At 36.5% G+C, this 18035-nt stretch overlaps 1 protein-coding gene and 1 long non-coding RNA gene across 3 annotated transcripts in view; one reads left to right on the top strand and one right to left on the bottom strand.

Moving 5' to 3' along the window:
* Positions 1-18035, top strand: part of LOC138164245 (uncharacterized) — a 102199-nt gene that overhangs the window by 60964 nt on the left and 23200 nt on the right. The window lies entirely within an intron of this gene.
* TGFBI (transforming growth factor beta induced) overlaps positions 12033-18035 on the bottom strand; it is a 63651-nt gene continuing 57648 nt past the window's right edge. The window contains exons 15-17 of the mRNA XM_069091888.1: positions 16652-16731; positions 13627-13651; positions 12033-12704 (exon numbers count right to left, since the gene is read on the bottom strand). Of these exons, the coding sequence (XP_068947989.1) occupies positions 12664-12704; positions 13627-13651; positions 16652-16731 (146 nt within the window). The 3' untranslated portion in view covers positions 12033-12663. The remainder of the gene's footprint in view (positions 12705-13626; positions 13652-16651; positions 16732-18035) is intronic.

Here is an 18035-nt window from a genome sequence, read left to right as displayed (position 1 = left end):
AAATAATATCTCAAGGTTGTTTGAATTTGCATATTTCTAATCAAGAATGATTTAGAGCATTTTTATATTATTATAAATTATTTTGATTTCTTCATCAGAAAACTGCTTGTTCATATACTTTGACCATTTATTAGTTGAGGAATGACTCTCATTCTTATTGATTTGACAAAGGTTTGTATTTATTTGAAATATGAGACCTTTATCTGAGGAACCGTCTATACAATATTACCTACCCAACCCCAGTTTTCTGTTTTCCTTCTTATCTTGGCTACATTTTTTTTCTTGTATAAATACTTTTTACTTTAATATAATACAAATGATCCATTTTACATCTCACAGCACTCTATCTTGTGTGTTCATAAATTGTTCACCTCTCCTTAAGTCTGATGAAGAATATTCTATATTCTTCAAATTTTCTTGCACTATCTCCCTTTATATCTAGGCCATATACCCATTTTGACCTTACAAATGGTCAAATTGTCTTTCCCAATAATTTTTATCAAACAAGGAGTTCTTATCCCCCAAACTTAAGTCTTTACACTTGTCAAATACTGAGTTTTTACAATTCTTTTACATTTGTTTGCTGCTATAGATTATATGTCAACTTTGTCCCACTGATCTACCTTTTAATTTCTTAGCCAGTAATAGATAGTTTGACAATTACTGCCTTATAATATAGCTTGAGATCTGGTACTGCTAAATCTCCTTCCTTTGTTTCTTTTTTTTCCCATTAGTTCCTTTGATATCCTTGATCTTTGGTTTTTCCAAATGAATTTCACTTATTATTTTTTTCTAGCTCCACAAAATCATTTTTTGGTAATTTAATTGAGAAGGAATTTAATATGTAGATTAATTTTGGCAAAATTATCATTTTATCATATTGGCCCTGCCCTACACATGAACAATCAGTATTTCTCCATTTATTTAAATCTGATTTTATTTGTGTACAAAGTCTTTATGGTTTTATTCATATATATCCCGGGTTTGTTTTGATAAATATGTTCCCAGGTATTTTATACTATCTAGAGCTATTTTAAATGGGGTATCTCTAGCTATCTCTTCCATCCTTTTGGTGAGATATGGGAATGCTGATAATTTATGTGGGTTTATTTTATATCCTATTACATTGCTGAAATTATTATCTCAATTAACTTTTTAGTTGAGTCCTTAGGATTTTCCAATAGTATTATCATATCATCTGCAAAAAGAGATAGTTTTATTACCTCATTCCCTATTTTGATTCCTTTTATTTCTTTGTCTTCTCTTATTGCTATTGCTAGTATTTCCAATATAATATTGAATATTACTGGTGATAGTGGGCATCCTTGTTTCATACCTGTTCTTACTGGGAAGGCTTCTAGCTTATCTTCATTACAAATAATACTTGCTAATGGTTTCAGAAAAATGCTTCTTATCAATTTAAGGAAAAGTAAATTTATGCCTATACTTTTAAGTATTTTTAATAGAAATAAGTGTTTTATTTTATCAAATGATTTTCTGTATCTATTGATAGTATTATATGATTTTTGTTACTTTCATTATTGATATAAGCAATTATGTTTATAGTTTTCCTTATGTTAAACCATTCTTGCATGACTGGTATGAATCCTGCTTGGTCATATGTATAATTTTCATAAAATATTGTTGCAGTCTTTTGGATAGTATTTTATTTAGGATTTTTGCATCCATATTCATTAATGAAATTCACCCATAATTTTCTTTCTCTATTTTTACTTTTCCTACTTGAGATATCAGTATAATATTAATTTCATTAAAGGAGTATGGTAGGATCTTTTCTTTGCCTATTATTCCAAATACTTTACTTAATATTGAAATTAGTTGAGTTTTAAATGTGTGATAGAATTGATCTGTAAATCCATCTGATCCTGATGTTTTTTTCTTAGGAAGTTCATTTATGGCCTGTTCAATTTCTTTTTTTTTTTTCTAAAATAGACCTATTTAGATATTCTATTTTCTCTTCTGCTAATCTAGGCAGTTTGCCTTTTTGTAAATACTCTTCCATTTCACTTAAGTTGTTAAATTTGTTGGCATATAATTAGACAAAATAGCTCCTTATAATTGCTTTGATTTCATCTTCTTTAGTGATATATTCACCCTTTTCATTTTTGATACCAGTAATTTGGTTTTCTTCTCTCTTTTTGAAAAAAATCATATTAACCACTGGTTTATCTATTTTATTGATTTTTTCATAATATGAATTCTTAGTTTTATTTATTAATTCAATGGCTTTCGTATACTCAACATTATTCATTTCACCTTTAAATTTTGGGATTTCTTAGTGTTTAATTGAGTTTTTTAATTTGTTCTTTTTCTAGTTTTTTTTTAATTACATACCCAGTTCATTGGTCTACTCTTTCTCTTTTTTCATTCATAAAAACAATTAAAACTATAAATTATTCTCTGAATAATTCTCTTGCTGTGCCCCATAAGTTGTGATATTTTTTCTCTATTATCATTTTCTTTAATGAAATTACTGATTATTCTATTATTTGTTCTTTTATCCATACATTCTTTTTTTTTCCTTTTTGCTTTTTGGAGGGCAATTGGGGTTAAGTGTCTTGCCCAGGGTCACAGGGCTAGTTTTTGTGTTAAGTGTCTGAGGCCAGATTTGAACTCAAGTCCTCCTGACTCCAGGGCTGGTGCTTTATTCACTGTACCACCTATCTGCTCCAATATCCATACATTCTTTAAGATTTGGTTGTGTAGTCTCCAGTTACTTAAAAAAAATTTTTTCATGGTCCCTCATGATATATAATTTTATTTCACTGTGATCTGTAAAGAAAGCATTTAATATTTCTGCTTTTAGCTATAAAATTTTTGTGCCCTAATTTATGGCCATTCTTTGTAAAGGTACCACATGCTGCTGAGAAAAATGTGTATTTCTTTCTATTTCCATTCAGTTCTCTGAGATATTGATCATATCTAGCTTATCTAAAATTCTATTCATTTCCTTAACTTCTTTCTTATTCATTTTTGGTTAGATTCTTTAGTTCTTACAGGGGAAGATTAAAGTACCCCATTATTTTAGTACTAGAGTATCTATTTCCACCTGTAATTCATTTAACTTTCTTTTTAAAGATTTAGATTCTATGGTATTTGGCACATGTAAGTTTACTGTTGATATTGCTTCATTATCTACAGTATCTTTTATCATAACATAGTTTCCCTATTTATTTTAATTAAATCTATTTTAGCTTTGACTTTGTCTGATGTCATGATTGCTAACCCTGTTTTTTTTTTCCCCCTTGGCTGAGACATAATACATTGTGTTCTAGCCCTTTATTTTACCTCTGTGTGAATCTCTTATTTTTAAATATTTCTTGTATGCAGCATATTGTTGGATTCTAATTTTTTAAAGGCATTTTGCTATCCATTTCCATTTTATGAGTGAATTCATCCCATTCACATTTAAAGTTACAATTACTATTTTGTGTTTCCCCCCATCTTATTTTTCCTCACTACTGTCCTTCTCACCCTCTCTTTTTACCCTGTTCCTCTCCTAGTTTCCTTCTATCCATTATCTCCCTATTCCTTTCTCCATTATTCTCTCCCCAACCCTTCTTTCCTTGTTCTATCCACTCTTCTAAGAGTCCTTCCCTTTTCTTCTCCACTGCCCTCCTAAATCTTAATCTACACACCTTTCTACCCCCATCCTATTCCCTTACCCTCTTGTTTCTTTATACATTTAGCAGACTTTCATACCCTTCTAGATGTATATGTTGTTCCCTCTTTAACTCAGATCTAATGAGAGTGGGGTTCCAGCTCAACCAGCCCTCCACTCACACCGATGCAGTTAAGTGCTGTTGAGATGTTTCTTGTATAATTCTCTTGTGTATTCATGGCACCCCTTCTTAATCTCTTCTCCTTCAGTTAAGTTTATCTCACTTTTGTCTTTTATCATATGCACTTTTTGCATGAAATGTTCCCTTACTACCTCTAATTTTCTTGAAAAGCTCTCTTCTCTTTTTCATTGTATTGTTTTCTTCTATGTCTTTGCATTGCTTATTTAAGAAAATAATATCTTTTCTTGGTATTCTCTGGAATTCTGCATTCAGTTGAGTAGATCTTTCCCTTTCTCCTTTCCCTTTCCTTTTTTCTTTAGTTATTTGTAAGGTCTCATCAGACAGCCATTTTACTCTTTTGCTCTTCCTTTTCTTTGAAATGTTTTTTGTTGCTGCCTTCTATAACATATTGCAATTTTCTGCTCATATTTCTTCAGGCACTCTATCTATCAGGTCTAATTCTTTAAATCTATTCATAATCTCTACTTCATATTCATAAGGGATGTTATTTAGGTCATGCCTATAAGTTCTGATGCTTTTCCCTATTTTCTTGAATTTAAGTCTGAATTTGAAATAAGAAGTTCATGATCTGAACCATGGTCAGCTCCAGATCTTGTTTTAAGTAACTATATAGAGGTTCTTTACCTTTGATTGCAAAGTATATAATCAATTTGACTTTATTATTGGCCATCTGGGGATATCCATGTGTAGAGTTACCTTTTGGATTGTTGAAAAAGAGTGATTATGACCAATAAATTATCTTGACAAAATGTTATTAATTGCTGCCCTGCTTAAGTTTGTACTCCAAGGCCAAACTTACTATTATCTTTTCATTTCCTGCTTTAGTATTTTAATCCCCTATGATGAATATGACATTTTTGGTGTTATTTATATATTTTGGTGTTCATAAAACTGATCAATTTTGGCCTCTTTAGCATCAGTTATTGGAGCATAGAATTGGAATGCTTTGCCTTTGATTTGGACAGATATCATTCTGTCATTTTTGAGATTGTACCCCAGTACTGCTTTTTTTTTAAACCCTTTCATTTACTATGAGGGCTATTACATTCCTTCTAAGGGATTCTTGCCCAAAATAGTATATAGTGATCATTTGAATAAGATTAACCAATTCCTATCTGTTTAAATTCATTGACACCCAAGAAATTCATGTTTAATCTTTCCATCTCCTTTTTGATCATCTCCTGATTACCTTGGTTCATAGAGCTTACATTCCAGGTTCTCATGTAATGTTGATCATTGCAGAATCAGACTTTCGTTTCATTACCAGAAGCATCTGCAGCTGAGTTTCCTTTTGGCTTTTGCCCAGTCACTTCATTAGCCCTGTGGCTACTTTTCATTGTCCTCCACTCTTCTACAGTAGCCTATTGGATACCTTCTGATCTGAGGGGCTCATCTTCCAATGTCATCTCTTTTGTCACTTTAGTACTGTCCATGGATTTTTCCTGACAAAGATCCCGGAGTGGTTTGATGTTTCCTTCTCTGGTGGATTACCTTTTGTCAGAACTCCCCACCATGACCTATGTATCTTGAGTAACCCTATACAGCATAAAGTCATAGTTTCATTGAATTGTACAAGTCCCTCTGCCGTAACAGGGCAATGATCTGGGGGGAGTGCAGGGTACCGAAAGGAGAAAAAAAAGAATTCCTACTAAATTCTCTATATTATACAAATATGGTCTTGATAATAAATCAGACAGAGACAAAACAGTGAAAATAAACTATAGCTCAATATCTTTAATAAATATCAATGCAAAAATGTTCAGTAAAACAATAGCAAGGAGACAACAGCAACATATCACAAAGATCATATTCTATGACCAAATTATATTTATACCAGGAATCAAAGATTGGTTTAAAATCAGGAAAACTATAAACACAATTAATCATGTGTGTAAGGTGTGAGTGTGTATGTTATTCATTTGTATGTTAGACATGTCTATATGTATATGTCTAGTTGTAGCTTGCAAGTATTCATCCTCTCATCATTCTCCAAGGGAGATTTTGGTTCCTACAAGGAGAGGAAGGAACAAGTGATTAAGGGCCCCAAGGCTGCCTCTCTGCTCTCCTGAGAGAGATAAGTATTGGACTAGAATGGTATATATCCACCTTTCTAAATATTGTTAGTCTAGAAGAAACAACTTTTAGATTTATGTTGAGTTCCTGGTCTCTATCTCTTAATGGGGAAGGAGTGCTCCAAGTTATGAGTCAATTAGGTGGCACAGTGGATAGCATGTTGATCTTGGAATGAGGAAGACTCATTCAATGAGTTCAAATCTGGATTCAGACCTTTACTAGTGGTATGATCCTGGGCAAATCACTTACCCCTGTTTGCCTCAGTTCCTCATTGTAAAAAACCTGGAGTAGGAAATAGCAAATCACTATGGTATCATTGCTAAGAAAACCCCAAATGGTCATGAAGACTTGGCTATGACTAAGCAACAACTGAACAATGAGCTCCAAATTATATTTCCAATTCTTAACTCTCACCAAATGCCAGTTACACAAAAACCACACATAGGAAATAGCATATAAGCCTATTTATCCAAGCTGATAGCAAACAGAAATCAGAAAAGTTATATACATGATAGTAATGCTTCAAATAATTCACAGAGTGAATGAGTTCTCCCACTGGAGTCTTGAGGGGAATATGTCAGTTCAACCGGAAAAAAAAAGAGTCCCAGATCTCACCCAAAGATAAATTCTCCAATATCCTCTAATGTTATAAGCTGTATAGACATGATTGAGGCACATTTCATTTATATGTTGATTTCTTCTAAAAGTCTTTATCTCCCTTTGTGGACCTCATGCTGAAGAGAATATTGAACCTTATAGTTTCTTTTTCGAAGATGAAACTAGAAGACCAGACTCCCTTTCCCAAGCTCTCACCAACTCTGCCTCTCATGTAGGCATTCATTTATCAACCTCTATCAATGAGAAGAATATTAGCAAGTGGGCTTAAACCCCTGGTGATATAAGACTGATATTTTTCTAATATAATAGAAATGATAATATTGCCTATTTTAATTTACATATTCAATGTAATGTCAAACTACCAGATGATCATGTGGAAGACTGAAAGGTTAAGCATCCCATAGGAAATAATGGGATAAAAAATTTAAAAAAAGGGGTACCAGATCTCAAACTACTCTACAAAATTATAATCATAAAAACAATTTGGTTTCAATTAAGAAATACAAATTTAGGGGTGGCCAGGTGGCGCAGTGAGTAAGAGTGCTGGCCTGGCGTCAGGAGACCCAGGATCGGTTCCGGCCTCAGACACTTGGCACCCACACAAAATAACTGGCTTTATAACCTTGAGCAAGTTACTTAACCCCAATTGCTTTAAATAAAAAGAAATACAAATTTATCAATGGAACAGGTTAGGTATACAACAGACAGAGGCCAATGAGCATAGTAGCCTGGTATTTAACCAATCTAAAGAATCCTACTACTGGGGCTAAGATCTTACAACTGAACAAAAGGTTTTGGGTAAACTGAAAAGCAGTACATTACAAAGGCATACACCAACCTATTATACCTTAGAATATACCAAGGTAAGCTCCAAATAGGAATGTGAGTTAGACATAAAAGATGGTATTATAAGCAAATTAGAGGAGCAATGGTCAGTCATATGGCTATGGGAAGAATTCATGACCGAAGAAAAGGTAGAAAAAATCACAGGAAATAAAATAGACAATTTTGATTACATAAAATTTAAAAGGTTTTTTTTAATTTTACATAAAGAAAACTATACAGAAACAAAAGCTAAAGCTGAAGCCCCCTTTCTTTCCAAAGAATGAGCTGAGGCCCTTTTCTTCATCCTGGTGGCTGAATCCAAGGTCCTCCATCTTCTCGGCATTAGTATCAGAGTAACTTTGCAGAGGTGGCTGAATCTTGGAAGTGCGGGGGCTGAGTTCTTTAGTGATTGAGGGGAGCTGAGCTGTACTTTTTTCTTCTCTGACATTTTGAATAGTCTCCCCAACATATACTTTTTAGGTTCCAACTAGAATAACAATATGGGGTAGCTAGGTAGAGCAGCAGATAGGTGCTGGGCCTGAAGTCAGGAAGAGTCATTATTCTGAATTCAATCCTGGCCCCAGACACTTACTAGCTATGTGACCCTGGGAAAGTCACTTAACCCTGTTTGCATCAGTTCCTCATCTGTGAAAAATGAGCTGGAGAAGAAAATGGCAAACCACCTGAGTATCTTTGCCAGGAAAACTCCAAATGGGTATTCCTAGCAAAGACAAATGACAAATAGTCAGACAAAACTGAAATGACTGAACTTAAAAATAAGTCAATATGTGAGAACAAAAAACTCAAATATTATGAAATGGCCAAGATTCTTGCAAATTTCTTTTATAGTGGCAGCTAGGTGGTGCAGTGAGTAAAGCTCCGGCCCTGGAGTCAGGAGGAACTGAGTTCGGATCCTGTATTAGACATTTAACACAAAAATAACTAGCAGTGTAAACTTGGGCAAATTGCTTAAGCCAAATTGCCCTCCAAAAGGCAAAAAAAACAAATTTCTTTTACATATAACTTGTGATTTTTGAGTATTATCATCAGAGGATCCATGGATGGATTTGGCATCATAAAATAGTACATGACTTTCACATATACCTTAATTTTTAGCAAAATGTCCTGCAAAACAGGACTGAAACAAAGTACATACTCTACACATATTTATTTGGACCATGGGAAACTTCAATCACTAAATCTCCTTTTTAAGTCCTCCACCCCACATGTCAATCTTTTTCTGGAAGAAAGTATGGCCAAGCATCCAAGGACCTATCTGAGATACACTTCTCTCTTCAGGGTGGTCTTTGATACACCTACTCATGGGACACTTGAGCACTGGGTGCTTTTTAGCCAAATGTATAGGGAGCTATATAAAGCAGCCACCTGGGAACTGCTGTCATTCCTCCAGTGATTTCATAAGACTTTTATGCAAGAGGACAGAGGGAATTTTGGGGAATGCCACAGTTTTCTGTTTCTCCCCACCCTTGAGTTCATCTCAGCACTAGCTAGACCTGAGTTAGTTCTGAAATCTATAAACCTTCCTTATCTGAAAGCACTGGGTTGATAAGAGCTTCTCTGTGTGTACCCCAGAGTTTACTTTATAGTAGATGCTGAAAAGTACAAGGACTGCTACCATGCCTGCTCTGAGATGATCACATAGGTTGATGCCCAAACAAATGAGCACGTCATCCTTGTTGAGCTGTGACCTTACTTTATAAGTGTGGGGATAAACTTCTCTTACTGCATTCATGTTGTGATAGGACCAGAGCTCCCCCTCTTTTCTCTCAACAAGGATTAGTTTTCCCTAAATATTGACAAGACTGTTCCTGGGGGCTTGGAAGGCTTTTGTTTTTTTCCCTAAAGATATACTTCAGTTTTACTGCCCAGGATTCCTAATTATGACTTTTCATATAGGCCTAATCTTCTTGAGCACAACAGGGCATAGCTTCCCTGTCCTAGGCTCAGCACCTTCATCTCTAGCTGTTAGTAAGGCTTCTGGGGCTGTCCTATGCTCTGAGATGGCCAAAGTCGAAGGTGGTAGGATAAAGACCTTTCCTATTCCTTATATGCCCATCAAAACTCTTGTCTCATTTCCTGTTTAGGAGTGTAGCCTTAACCCTTTTTCTCTGGGTTTGAACATCTCAGTCTTTTCTCTGTAGTCCTGGAAAGAGCTAAATTTTCTCAGGTGGCACAGTGAATAGAACTAGGGGCCTGGAGTTAGGATAGACCTGAGTTCAAATCCAACCTCAAGACACGTATTAGTTTTGCAACTGTGGGCAAATCATTTAACTTCTGTTTGCCTCAGTTACCTCAACTGTAAAATGGAAATAGCAATAACACCTATTTCCCTCCTTGTTGTGAGGATCAAATAAGAAAATACTTGTACAGTGTTTAGCACGGGGTCTGGCACATAGTAAGCACTATATAAATGTTAGCTAGAATCATTCTCTCCTGTCCCTTCCTACATTTCTAAAGTGATTTGGCAAATAAAGTGAAAACTAAAAAAATTTAAGCTCTGTCCATGATCCAACAAATACTTGCCCTCAGGATAAAAAAAAAATGCTTTAGACCTTGGGGATTGAATCCTAAGAGCCCCCTAGAGCCTGGAACTCAAGGACAGCTAATAAATACATCCTTCTTAAGGACCCACTCAGTGGATCCTGACTCTGAACCCTAGTTGAGCTTGAGCTGCAGAAACAATAGAAATGAGATAGAGAAAATTCTTTTATGCTGAAACTATAGAAGATACGGAAAAGAAAAGTAAAGAGAACAGAATAAACTATTTTCCTTTGGTAGTTTGGAGGCCGTCCAGCTTCAAGGAAAGAGACCAGTTGAGCTGGCTTTAGAGGTTCTTTCTAGCACTTGGCCATAGCTCCCCTGTCCTTGCCTCAGAGTCTTCAGCTCTAGCTTGTAGTAGGATTAGGCTCTTCTGGGCTCCCCTAAACACTGAGATAGCCACATTGAAAGCAGATAGGATAAAGCCCTGTTCATGACAGGATGTCTTCAACTTGTTTCAAGGGTGGCGAAGCTGGGGGTCTGAATTTTTGAAGTTTCCTCTCTGGAGCTTTGTGTAGTTAAGAATAAATCTGGAACCATTCCTGAGTACACTCAAGAAAATCTCCATCTCTCTGAGTTTCATTTTCTGCCTCTGGAAAATAGTGATAATCCTTGCCAGGCTGTTGTGAAGCTCAAATGAGAGAACAAATGTGGAGGTGTGTTGGAAATTATAAAGTACTAAAAACACAGAAGGAATTAGGAAGTGTTGAAGACAGAGTACAGGCAGGTTGCCAGTTCTGAGCATTAGCCACTCAGAACTATAAATTTTGTAAATGTTTCCTGGCATTTGGGGAGGGCTTAATCATGGTCCTTGTTTCCGATAGTCATTTTGTCTATATGCTGGATCTTGTCTTTTGATAGTTTTCTACTGTTGACCTGGGGAGGGGGAGGGAGATACTTTGAAGATACCAGAGTCCCAATGGTTAGGGGGGAGGGGATATGGGGAAAGGTACAGAAGAAAGTACTAATAGTTCCCTAACTCTGTTATCCATCCATAAGCACTTCTCAAGAATAGTATGCCACCCAACCTTGGCTCAATCTGGGTATGTTCACAGGAAAAGTCCTTGTGCTCTATGTGGAGAGTTGAGGCACAGGAAACCAGGTTGGGAGTGCTTCCTGTGATTCTGGGAACCTCTTAGCACTAACAGTGCATGTGTATATATATATATATATATATATATATATATATATATATATATATATATATATATATATATATCCTTCTATACACTACATCATGGTGCCTCTTGGTATTACCATTTATGGTCTTCATTTTACAGATGAAGAGACTAAAAAGCTGGAGGTGGAGTCAGGAAGTCTTAGGTTTATATCTTATCTCTGACTCTACAACTATGTGACCTCACCTCTGAGACTCAGCTTCCTTGTAACTAGATGGTCATTGAGGTCCCTTCCAGCTCTAAACTGATGAGTGTATGACATTAAGTGACATGCTGAAGTTTGCATACTAAGTCACTGTCAGACCTGGAACTTGAACTCAGGTCTTATTTTTAGTCTTGTGCTCTTTCTGCTTCTGAGGCAATACCCATAAAAGTATCTCTCTTTAAGGTAAACAGGAAGGGTATGAATTTGAATGAACTCATAAAAGGCACACTAGAAAATAAACTCTCCTCCACCTGGTAAAACAAAGACTGAAAGGCAGCTGTTATATAATAGAAAAAAAAACCCATAATGGGAACCTGGAAGCCTGAATTTTAGTTCTGGTGTTGTTACTAACTTACTGTTTGATCTTGGGTGATTTCCCCCCTCATTCTGAATTTCAGTTTCCCTACATGTCAAATGAAGTTAAACTTAATGATTTTTAAGGGCAGTGAGTGGCACCACCTGCAATAGAATCTAGTTCTCCTGATTGACAGGAAGTATAGAACCCTAATGGACTTTTAAGGCTAAATTAGGGACATTCAGGGTATGAGCCCAAACTCTGAGGACAAAGTCACTGAGCTATTTCACAAACCATTCTTTTGCAGACCTGCCAGACACTAAATGTGGTGGGCCAATGGTCTAAGTCATCAGAATACATCTGGTGTCCCCATTGCCTTTGTCCTAGGAATCTGAACAGGTGAAATTTCAAATGAGAAAAACATCAAACCAGACCACAGTGAACAGACACACAAATTATATTTTCTTTTGTTTTATTATTACAAATTGTGTCATTGCCATACTTCTTCCAGGGAAATTCACGTCCACACGCTACACAGACCCACCCCTTCTTTACATCCTGGGCATAATAACATAGAAATGCTCAAACTCTAGGAGACACAGAACACAAAGAACAGAACCATTCAAACTATAGCTTATATAATGCAGATTTTCCAATTGAAACAGGTTTTCAGAATAATTAACTTTAAATGAAGTGATGATGGAGACCAGTTCAAAAATATGGCTGCTATAAGAGCTCTGGTCAAACATGGTCCACAGGATATTGGGTGAGTTCTTCCAAAAAGCTGCCATACTTCTCAGAAAGAACACTCAGGATGTTTTTTTTTTGACTGGCTATGTTTTTTGAATTTTTCATCTCAAAATGTAAATCACACAGTGATGTTAAAGACTTGGTATGTAAGTGTGCTCATGGCCATGAAATATATGTCCCCCACTACTCACATCCTCCCCAGATCAGGATACTCTGGGGCCACTCTGTTTTAGAGACAATCCCTGGATAATGAATCGTGAGATTGGTTTCTTCTGCAAACCAATGTTGTTTGTGGTTGGGAGTTGTTATGACACATTTCTCCAAAGGTCCTTTGGCTTAATGTTTCATCCTCTCCAATAACTGCTGGTAGACTGGAGCTGAAGTGAGACAGAGGGAGGACATGTGTGACAAACAAAATATAGCTCACTGGACAAAGGATGAAAACTCACTTTGCCCCATCTATCCTCAGTGTATGAGCTTCCTTCCAGCTATCTTCCTTTTTTCTCCATTTTTACAGTTCAGACCAAGCCTCTAAATAGCAATCATTGACAGTTTTTTTCTTTGCCTCAGTAAAAATATTTAATTTCTTACATAATAGGCAATACCATCACCCATTGTTTCACTAATATTCTCTCTTCATAATGACTGATAACTCTCATATCCTCCATGTCTACCTTCCCTCAAATCAAAACCATCTTTCTCTTGCTTCCCTCTTGATTTGCCACTACAAGTATTGTTCTTGCAGTCTAACGGTTTCATGAAGCTTCTATGGCTAAGCAGCCATTTAGTTTTTGCAGCTCTGATTTTCGTAACCCTCTTCCTAGCTTACAATTTTTAGGAAGATGGTCATTTGAATACTGGCAAAGAGGCCAGTATCTTCATAGTGTTACTCAAAAAATAGCAACAGAAATAGTGAAAAGAAAAAAAATTGCTAAACATTTTAATAAAGATGTTACTATTCAATGAAAAGATAATTAGCAAACTGAAGAAAAACTCTGCTACTATTTCCCATCCACTTTTCCCTGAGATTCCTGGGGACTCTGAGCCTCCTTTCTGAGTGGCATACATGAATATAAACCAGTGGTTTCAATCTTTCTTTCAGAGGTGACTTTTAGTCTCTGTAGAAGAATATTTTTTGACTTTCAGAGGTGAAAATTTCTGCATTTGACCTGATTTTAATGTGAATGCTTTGTAAATGACATAATTGTTATAGTCTTATGCAGAACATGCCTATTACACTCCCTAAGAACCACACTGCTAGGTGACAGACAAAAGAGAGGACACAAATATTAGCCTTACCTAATCGTATAGATCTCTGGGAAGTCTGAGGGGAGAAGAAAAAAATTATTCATTACATTTTCTTGGAGCAATAACATTGGCATTTATTTGCCTCACTAGTTTTTGGATGGTCAATGACCCCTTTCATCCAGTTATACTATATTACAGATGATGCTTGATTGTTTGTACTCACGGTGGGGCAGAGGGAACATAGAAAATGAAAATGTGCCTTAGTCTCCTATCTGCCTCTGCCCTTCTTTATAATGTGCCAGGATTGCATACTAGAAACAATGAATCACTGGGAATAATATCTTCTCAGTTATCCTTTGCCTGTATTCCTGAAGTTAGGGATAAAGGTGCAGACTAGACCTGTGATTTCAATTTGTGAGACACCTTGTTCCCTGTAAGGGTTATGGGATTTAAAGATCTTCCATGCCCCATTGGACTTGCTGATGTAGCAGGAAGGGGCAGAGCAAGAGGAAGCGGAAGCCAAGCTAGAGTTCCTGCGGTGGCTAGCAGTGGAGGCGACGGCAGCAGCAGCAGTAGAGGCAGTGGCGGCGGCAGCGTGAAGACCTTTTTGAGTCAGCCAGAATTTCTGCTAAGGACTCCTGCTGAGGACTGCCAGGGGCCAGAGCTGCTGGGAGCACGCTTCCAGGACGCTGGGTGGTTGCTGTGAGTGGGGAGAGGAGGATCTTTGCCTGAGGTAGCCTGTTCTGTTTTAAAGGCTTGAGAATGTGGGTGCTTTCTACTTTATCTACCTGTGCCAATTTCATAACTACTCTGATGGCTTTCACTTTCTGGTTTTGGGACTCAGTCTTTTGGTATTTTAATAAATTTTCTAGCTTATTCCCCCATATGGCAAGCATGATGTATTTTGTGATGGATAATTATATCAGCATATCTGTAATTTCCATAGGCATTGTGAATATGGCATTGCTGATACATTCCCCAGAGGTAACGCCCAGCAAGCAGTCTGTGCTCTGAGCTTGGCATAACAACAATCCTTTGCGCTCTGGATGATCTCACTCTCTGGTAAAGTGTATTGTTTTGACTAGCACCAGGTGTTCACTGAGAGATTTATGATTTTCATATTAATCAATAATTGTTTAGATTTGTTGCAGCTCCCACTGTTTCCCAGGGACCTGAGAGCCAACGTGCTGCAGCCTAAAGTCATCCATCAAAATCTCCTGACATGCTAACAATTCCTGAAATGCTGTGCTTGTGTAACTGAACCAGATACTGCACTCCTATTTCAGCCATAGTAACCCTGGTTCTATATGCCACTGAATCATCACAAAGCTCAATGACACTTAAGATTGAAGACATTAAACTTAGGAATTCTTCTCACAGGACTCAGGAACATCTTCATTGTCCATTCATGAGCTTGCTGTAAGAACTGCTAAGAATGATTGTGTCATGATACAGTCTACTTGTGGCTTTTTATGTATATAAGACCTGCCTTTGCTCCAGCATGTTTTTTTTAAAGCAATTGGAGTTAAGTAACTTGCTTAAGGTTACACGGCCAGTTATTTCTGGGTGTGGTGCTAAGTATCTGAGCCGGGATTTGATCCCCAGGTCATCCCGACACTGGAGCCGGTACTCTTACTTGCTGTGCTACCTGGCTGCCCCTGCTCCAGCATGTTAAACCTTCCTTCTCAGGGTGATGGAGGGGATAGGGAGGTTCTGCTTACAAGAATTTTTCTCACTCCAAAGTCAAGTAAACTTCTGTTTAATCCCTGTCACACCTACATCTAACCTGTTGTATTTGGCTCTGGTCATTCCCAGGTTAGAGGTTGGTTTCAGTGTGGTTGTAAGGAATTTCCAGGTGAGGAAACTCCTTTTAACAATACTGGTTGGCACCCTCTCTACTTAAAGTCTTAGAGAGTTGCCTAGAGCACTGAGAAGTCAAATGATTTGCCTAGGGTCACACAGCTAATATTTGTCAGAGGGGGGACTGGAAAATAGGTATTTCTGGCTTTGAGACAGGCTCTTTAGCAATGCATTATACCATGCCACCTGAGTAACGAAAAAGATAAGGGGTCTGAAAAATTCACAAACTTGGTAAACTGGCTCTAAATGAGGGAAAAATTAGAAAAAAATATTATGAGTGAGTCATTTCTAAGGAAACTCCAAAAATGGGTCTTCTCCCCAAAAACCAATAGTTTGACACTCAAAAGTAATCAGTCAGGACCACCCTTATTTAGATTAAGTCTCTCTTAATATAAAATCTTTTTCTTTAGGTTCATCTGTTAAATATGTAATGAGATTTAATGATAACAGAATTCCAAAGAGTGGCTGAAATTATTTTGAAGTTACATAATTCTTTTATTTTTTGCACTGAATTCCTGTTCCTGACTTAAAAATTCCTGTTTGTTTTCATGGGATTTTATTTATTGTATGCAGTACTGGCCATCCTCAATATTGCCTAGGCTCAAGAGTGAAAAGGTGAAGGGTGTGTCCAGTGTAGAGAAAGATGTAAAGCCATATATACATTTGGTTTTTAAAAATTAACATTAACAAAATGGTGGAGTCATGAATAAGCAACAGTCCCTGTATTAAAAAAAAATTAAGGCCTAGGGGTTTATTGAGTCAGCAAGTATTTATCAAGTGCCTACTGAAAATGTTTAGTCTGGAGAAAGGAAGACTTAATGGGGCACATAATAGCTTGCTTTGGAACAGCTTTCATATGGGAAACAGATTAGCTTTGTTCTAGTTGGTCCTTGAGAGCAATGATAGAAACCTAAAGAGAGACAGACTTTGGCTTGATGTAAGGAAAAACATCCTAACACTGTATTATCAAAAAATGGAATGGGAGATACCTTACTGGATGACTGCTTTTTTAGATGTAAAAATTGTAAAAATCAATACTCATGAGGTATTGATTGGGCTAGATAGCCACTGAAGTCCTTCTATCTCTGAGATTTTGTGAAATTAGCAGAACTAGAAAAGCACTGAGAAGTTTAACCTCTGAGGATGGCCAGAAATATCTGGATGAAGGATCTGAAGTTACTTAGAATGAAGAATGGGCACTGAGGACTAGTCTTACCTTAGAAAAAGCAGATGCTTGTCTGAAGATTTCTAGGGCAGAGTCTGCAAGCTCATCTCCTCGATCCTGAGGTCTGTTGGCTGGAGAAGGGAAATAACAGTATACATAAAGAGAAGTGTCAGACAATGGCTTATTACCTCTATTGCATTCACCTAGTCCCCAAATAGAGAATTTCTCAAGCATATACCTAGGAAAAGGCTTCTAATCTACTGAAGATGAAGTAGCTCCATGAAAGAGGAACAAAGGCAAACTTAAATGTCCAAACTACCATATGTTGGGTTTTTTTTTTTTTGTATTTTGAAAACAAACTCAGCAAATCAGTCACAGTAACATAATAGCTGATGTGTACAAAGTGCTTTAAAGTTTGCAAAATACTTTACATATAAAATCTCATTTGATTCTCATTTTAACCCTATGGGTAGGTGATACTATCTCCATTTTATAGATGTAGTTGAGAGACTTGCCCAGGGTCACACAGCTAGCAAGTATCTCAGGAAAGATTTGAACCTAGGTCTTCTTGATTTCAAATCCAGTGAGTTCTCTAACCATTTTACCATCTAGCTGCCTCAAAGCTTTGTTCTTCAATGGTGACTGTCATGGATAAAAAGAGCCCTAATCATGAATATATGAATGTAATGCAACATTGTATAATTATTTAAAATGATGAATTTGAGTTTAGAGGAACTTAGGAAAATTCACATGAATTGATACAGAGTCAAGTAAGCATAAGAAAGATAAAAATAGACATGATTAATAAAATAACAAATAAAGAGAATTCTAAAAGGGAGCTGAACTCTGAGTAATTGTAATGAGTAATTTTGGTCTCAGATAACAAACAATGAAACATGACTCCTTCCCTGAAGCAGAGAGTGGGATGGACTTTGGGGACAGAAGAGTATGCATACTATCAGGCATGGTCATTGTATCAGTTACTTTGACTTGTTTTTCACTGTGACAAGGGAAGGTTATTTTGGGGGAGTCCATGGGGTAGAGGGCTATATCCAGAAATGATCATGATGTTAAAACAAAATACAACAACAAAAACTTTAGAGCTGCTGGGGGAAAAAAGACTATAATAAAATCTCATCATTTAAGATCCCACCAATTCAGAATTAATTTAGTAAAGTGATATTTCTGTTTCAAATGACATTTGAATTTTGATTTAACATTCCCCATCTGTGAGTTTGTTTGTTCTAACCATAACATTCAAAGGAGCTGACTTATTTTCAACAAATTTGACATATGAAGAAAGAGTAGTAAGATACTCTAGGGGTCAATTTGTGGGGTCATTCTGGCATCTTAAAACAAAATAGTGCCAAGGTTTTCAAATGGGTTTATGTTCAGTAATTTTTTAATGAATTTCATTGAAATCTACCATTACTCA

Source organism: Petaurus breviceps, unplaced genomic scaffold (genome assembly GCF_028583685.1).
Source record: "Petaurus breviceps papuanus isolate PSGF00001 unplaced genomic scaffold, PetGlider_PUasm1.0 189, whole genome shotgun sequence".
Lineage (NCBI taxonomy): Eukaryota > Metazoa > Chordata > Mammalia > Diprotodontia > Petauridae > Petaurus > Petaurus breviceps.
Note: the sequence above shows the minus strand (reverse complement) of the source record. Positions and strands in the feature narration are given on the sequence as shown.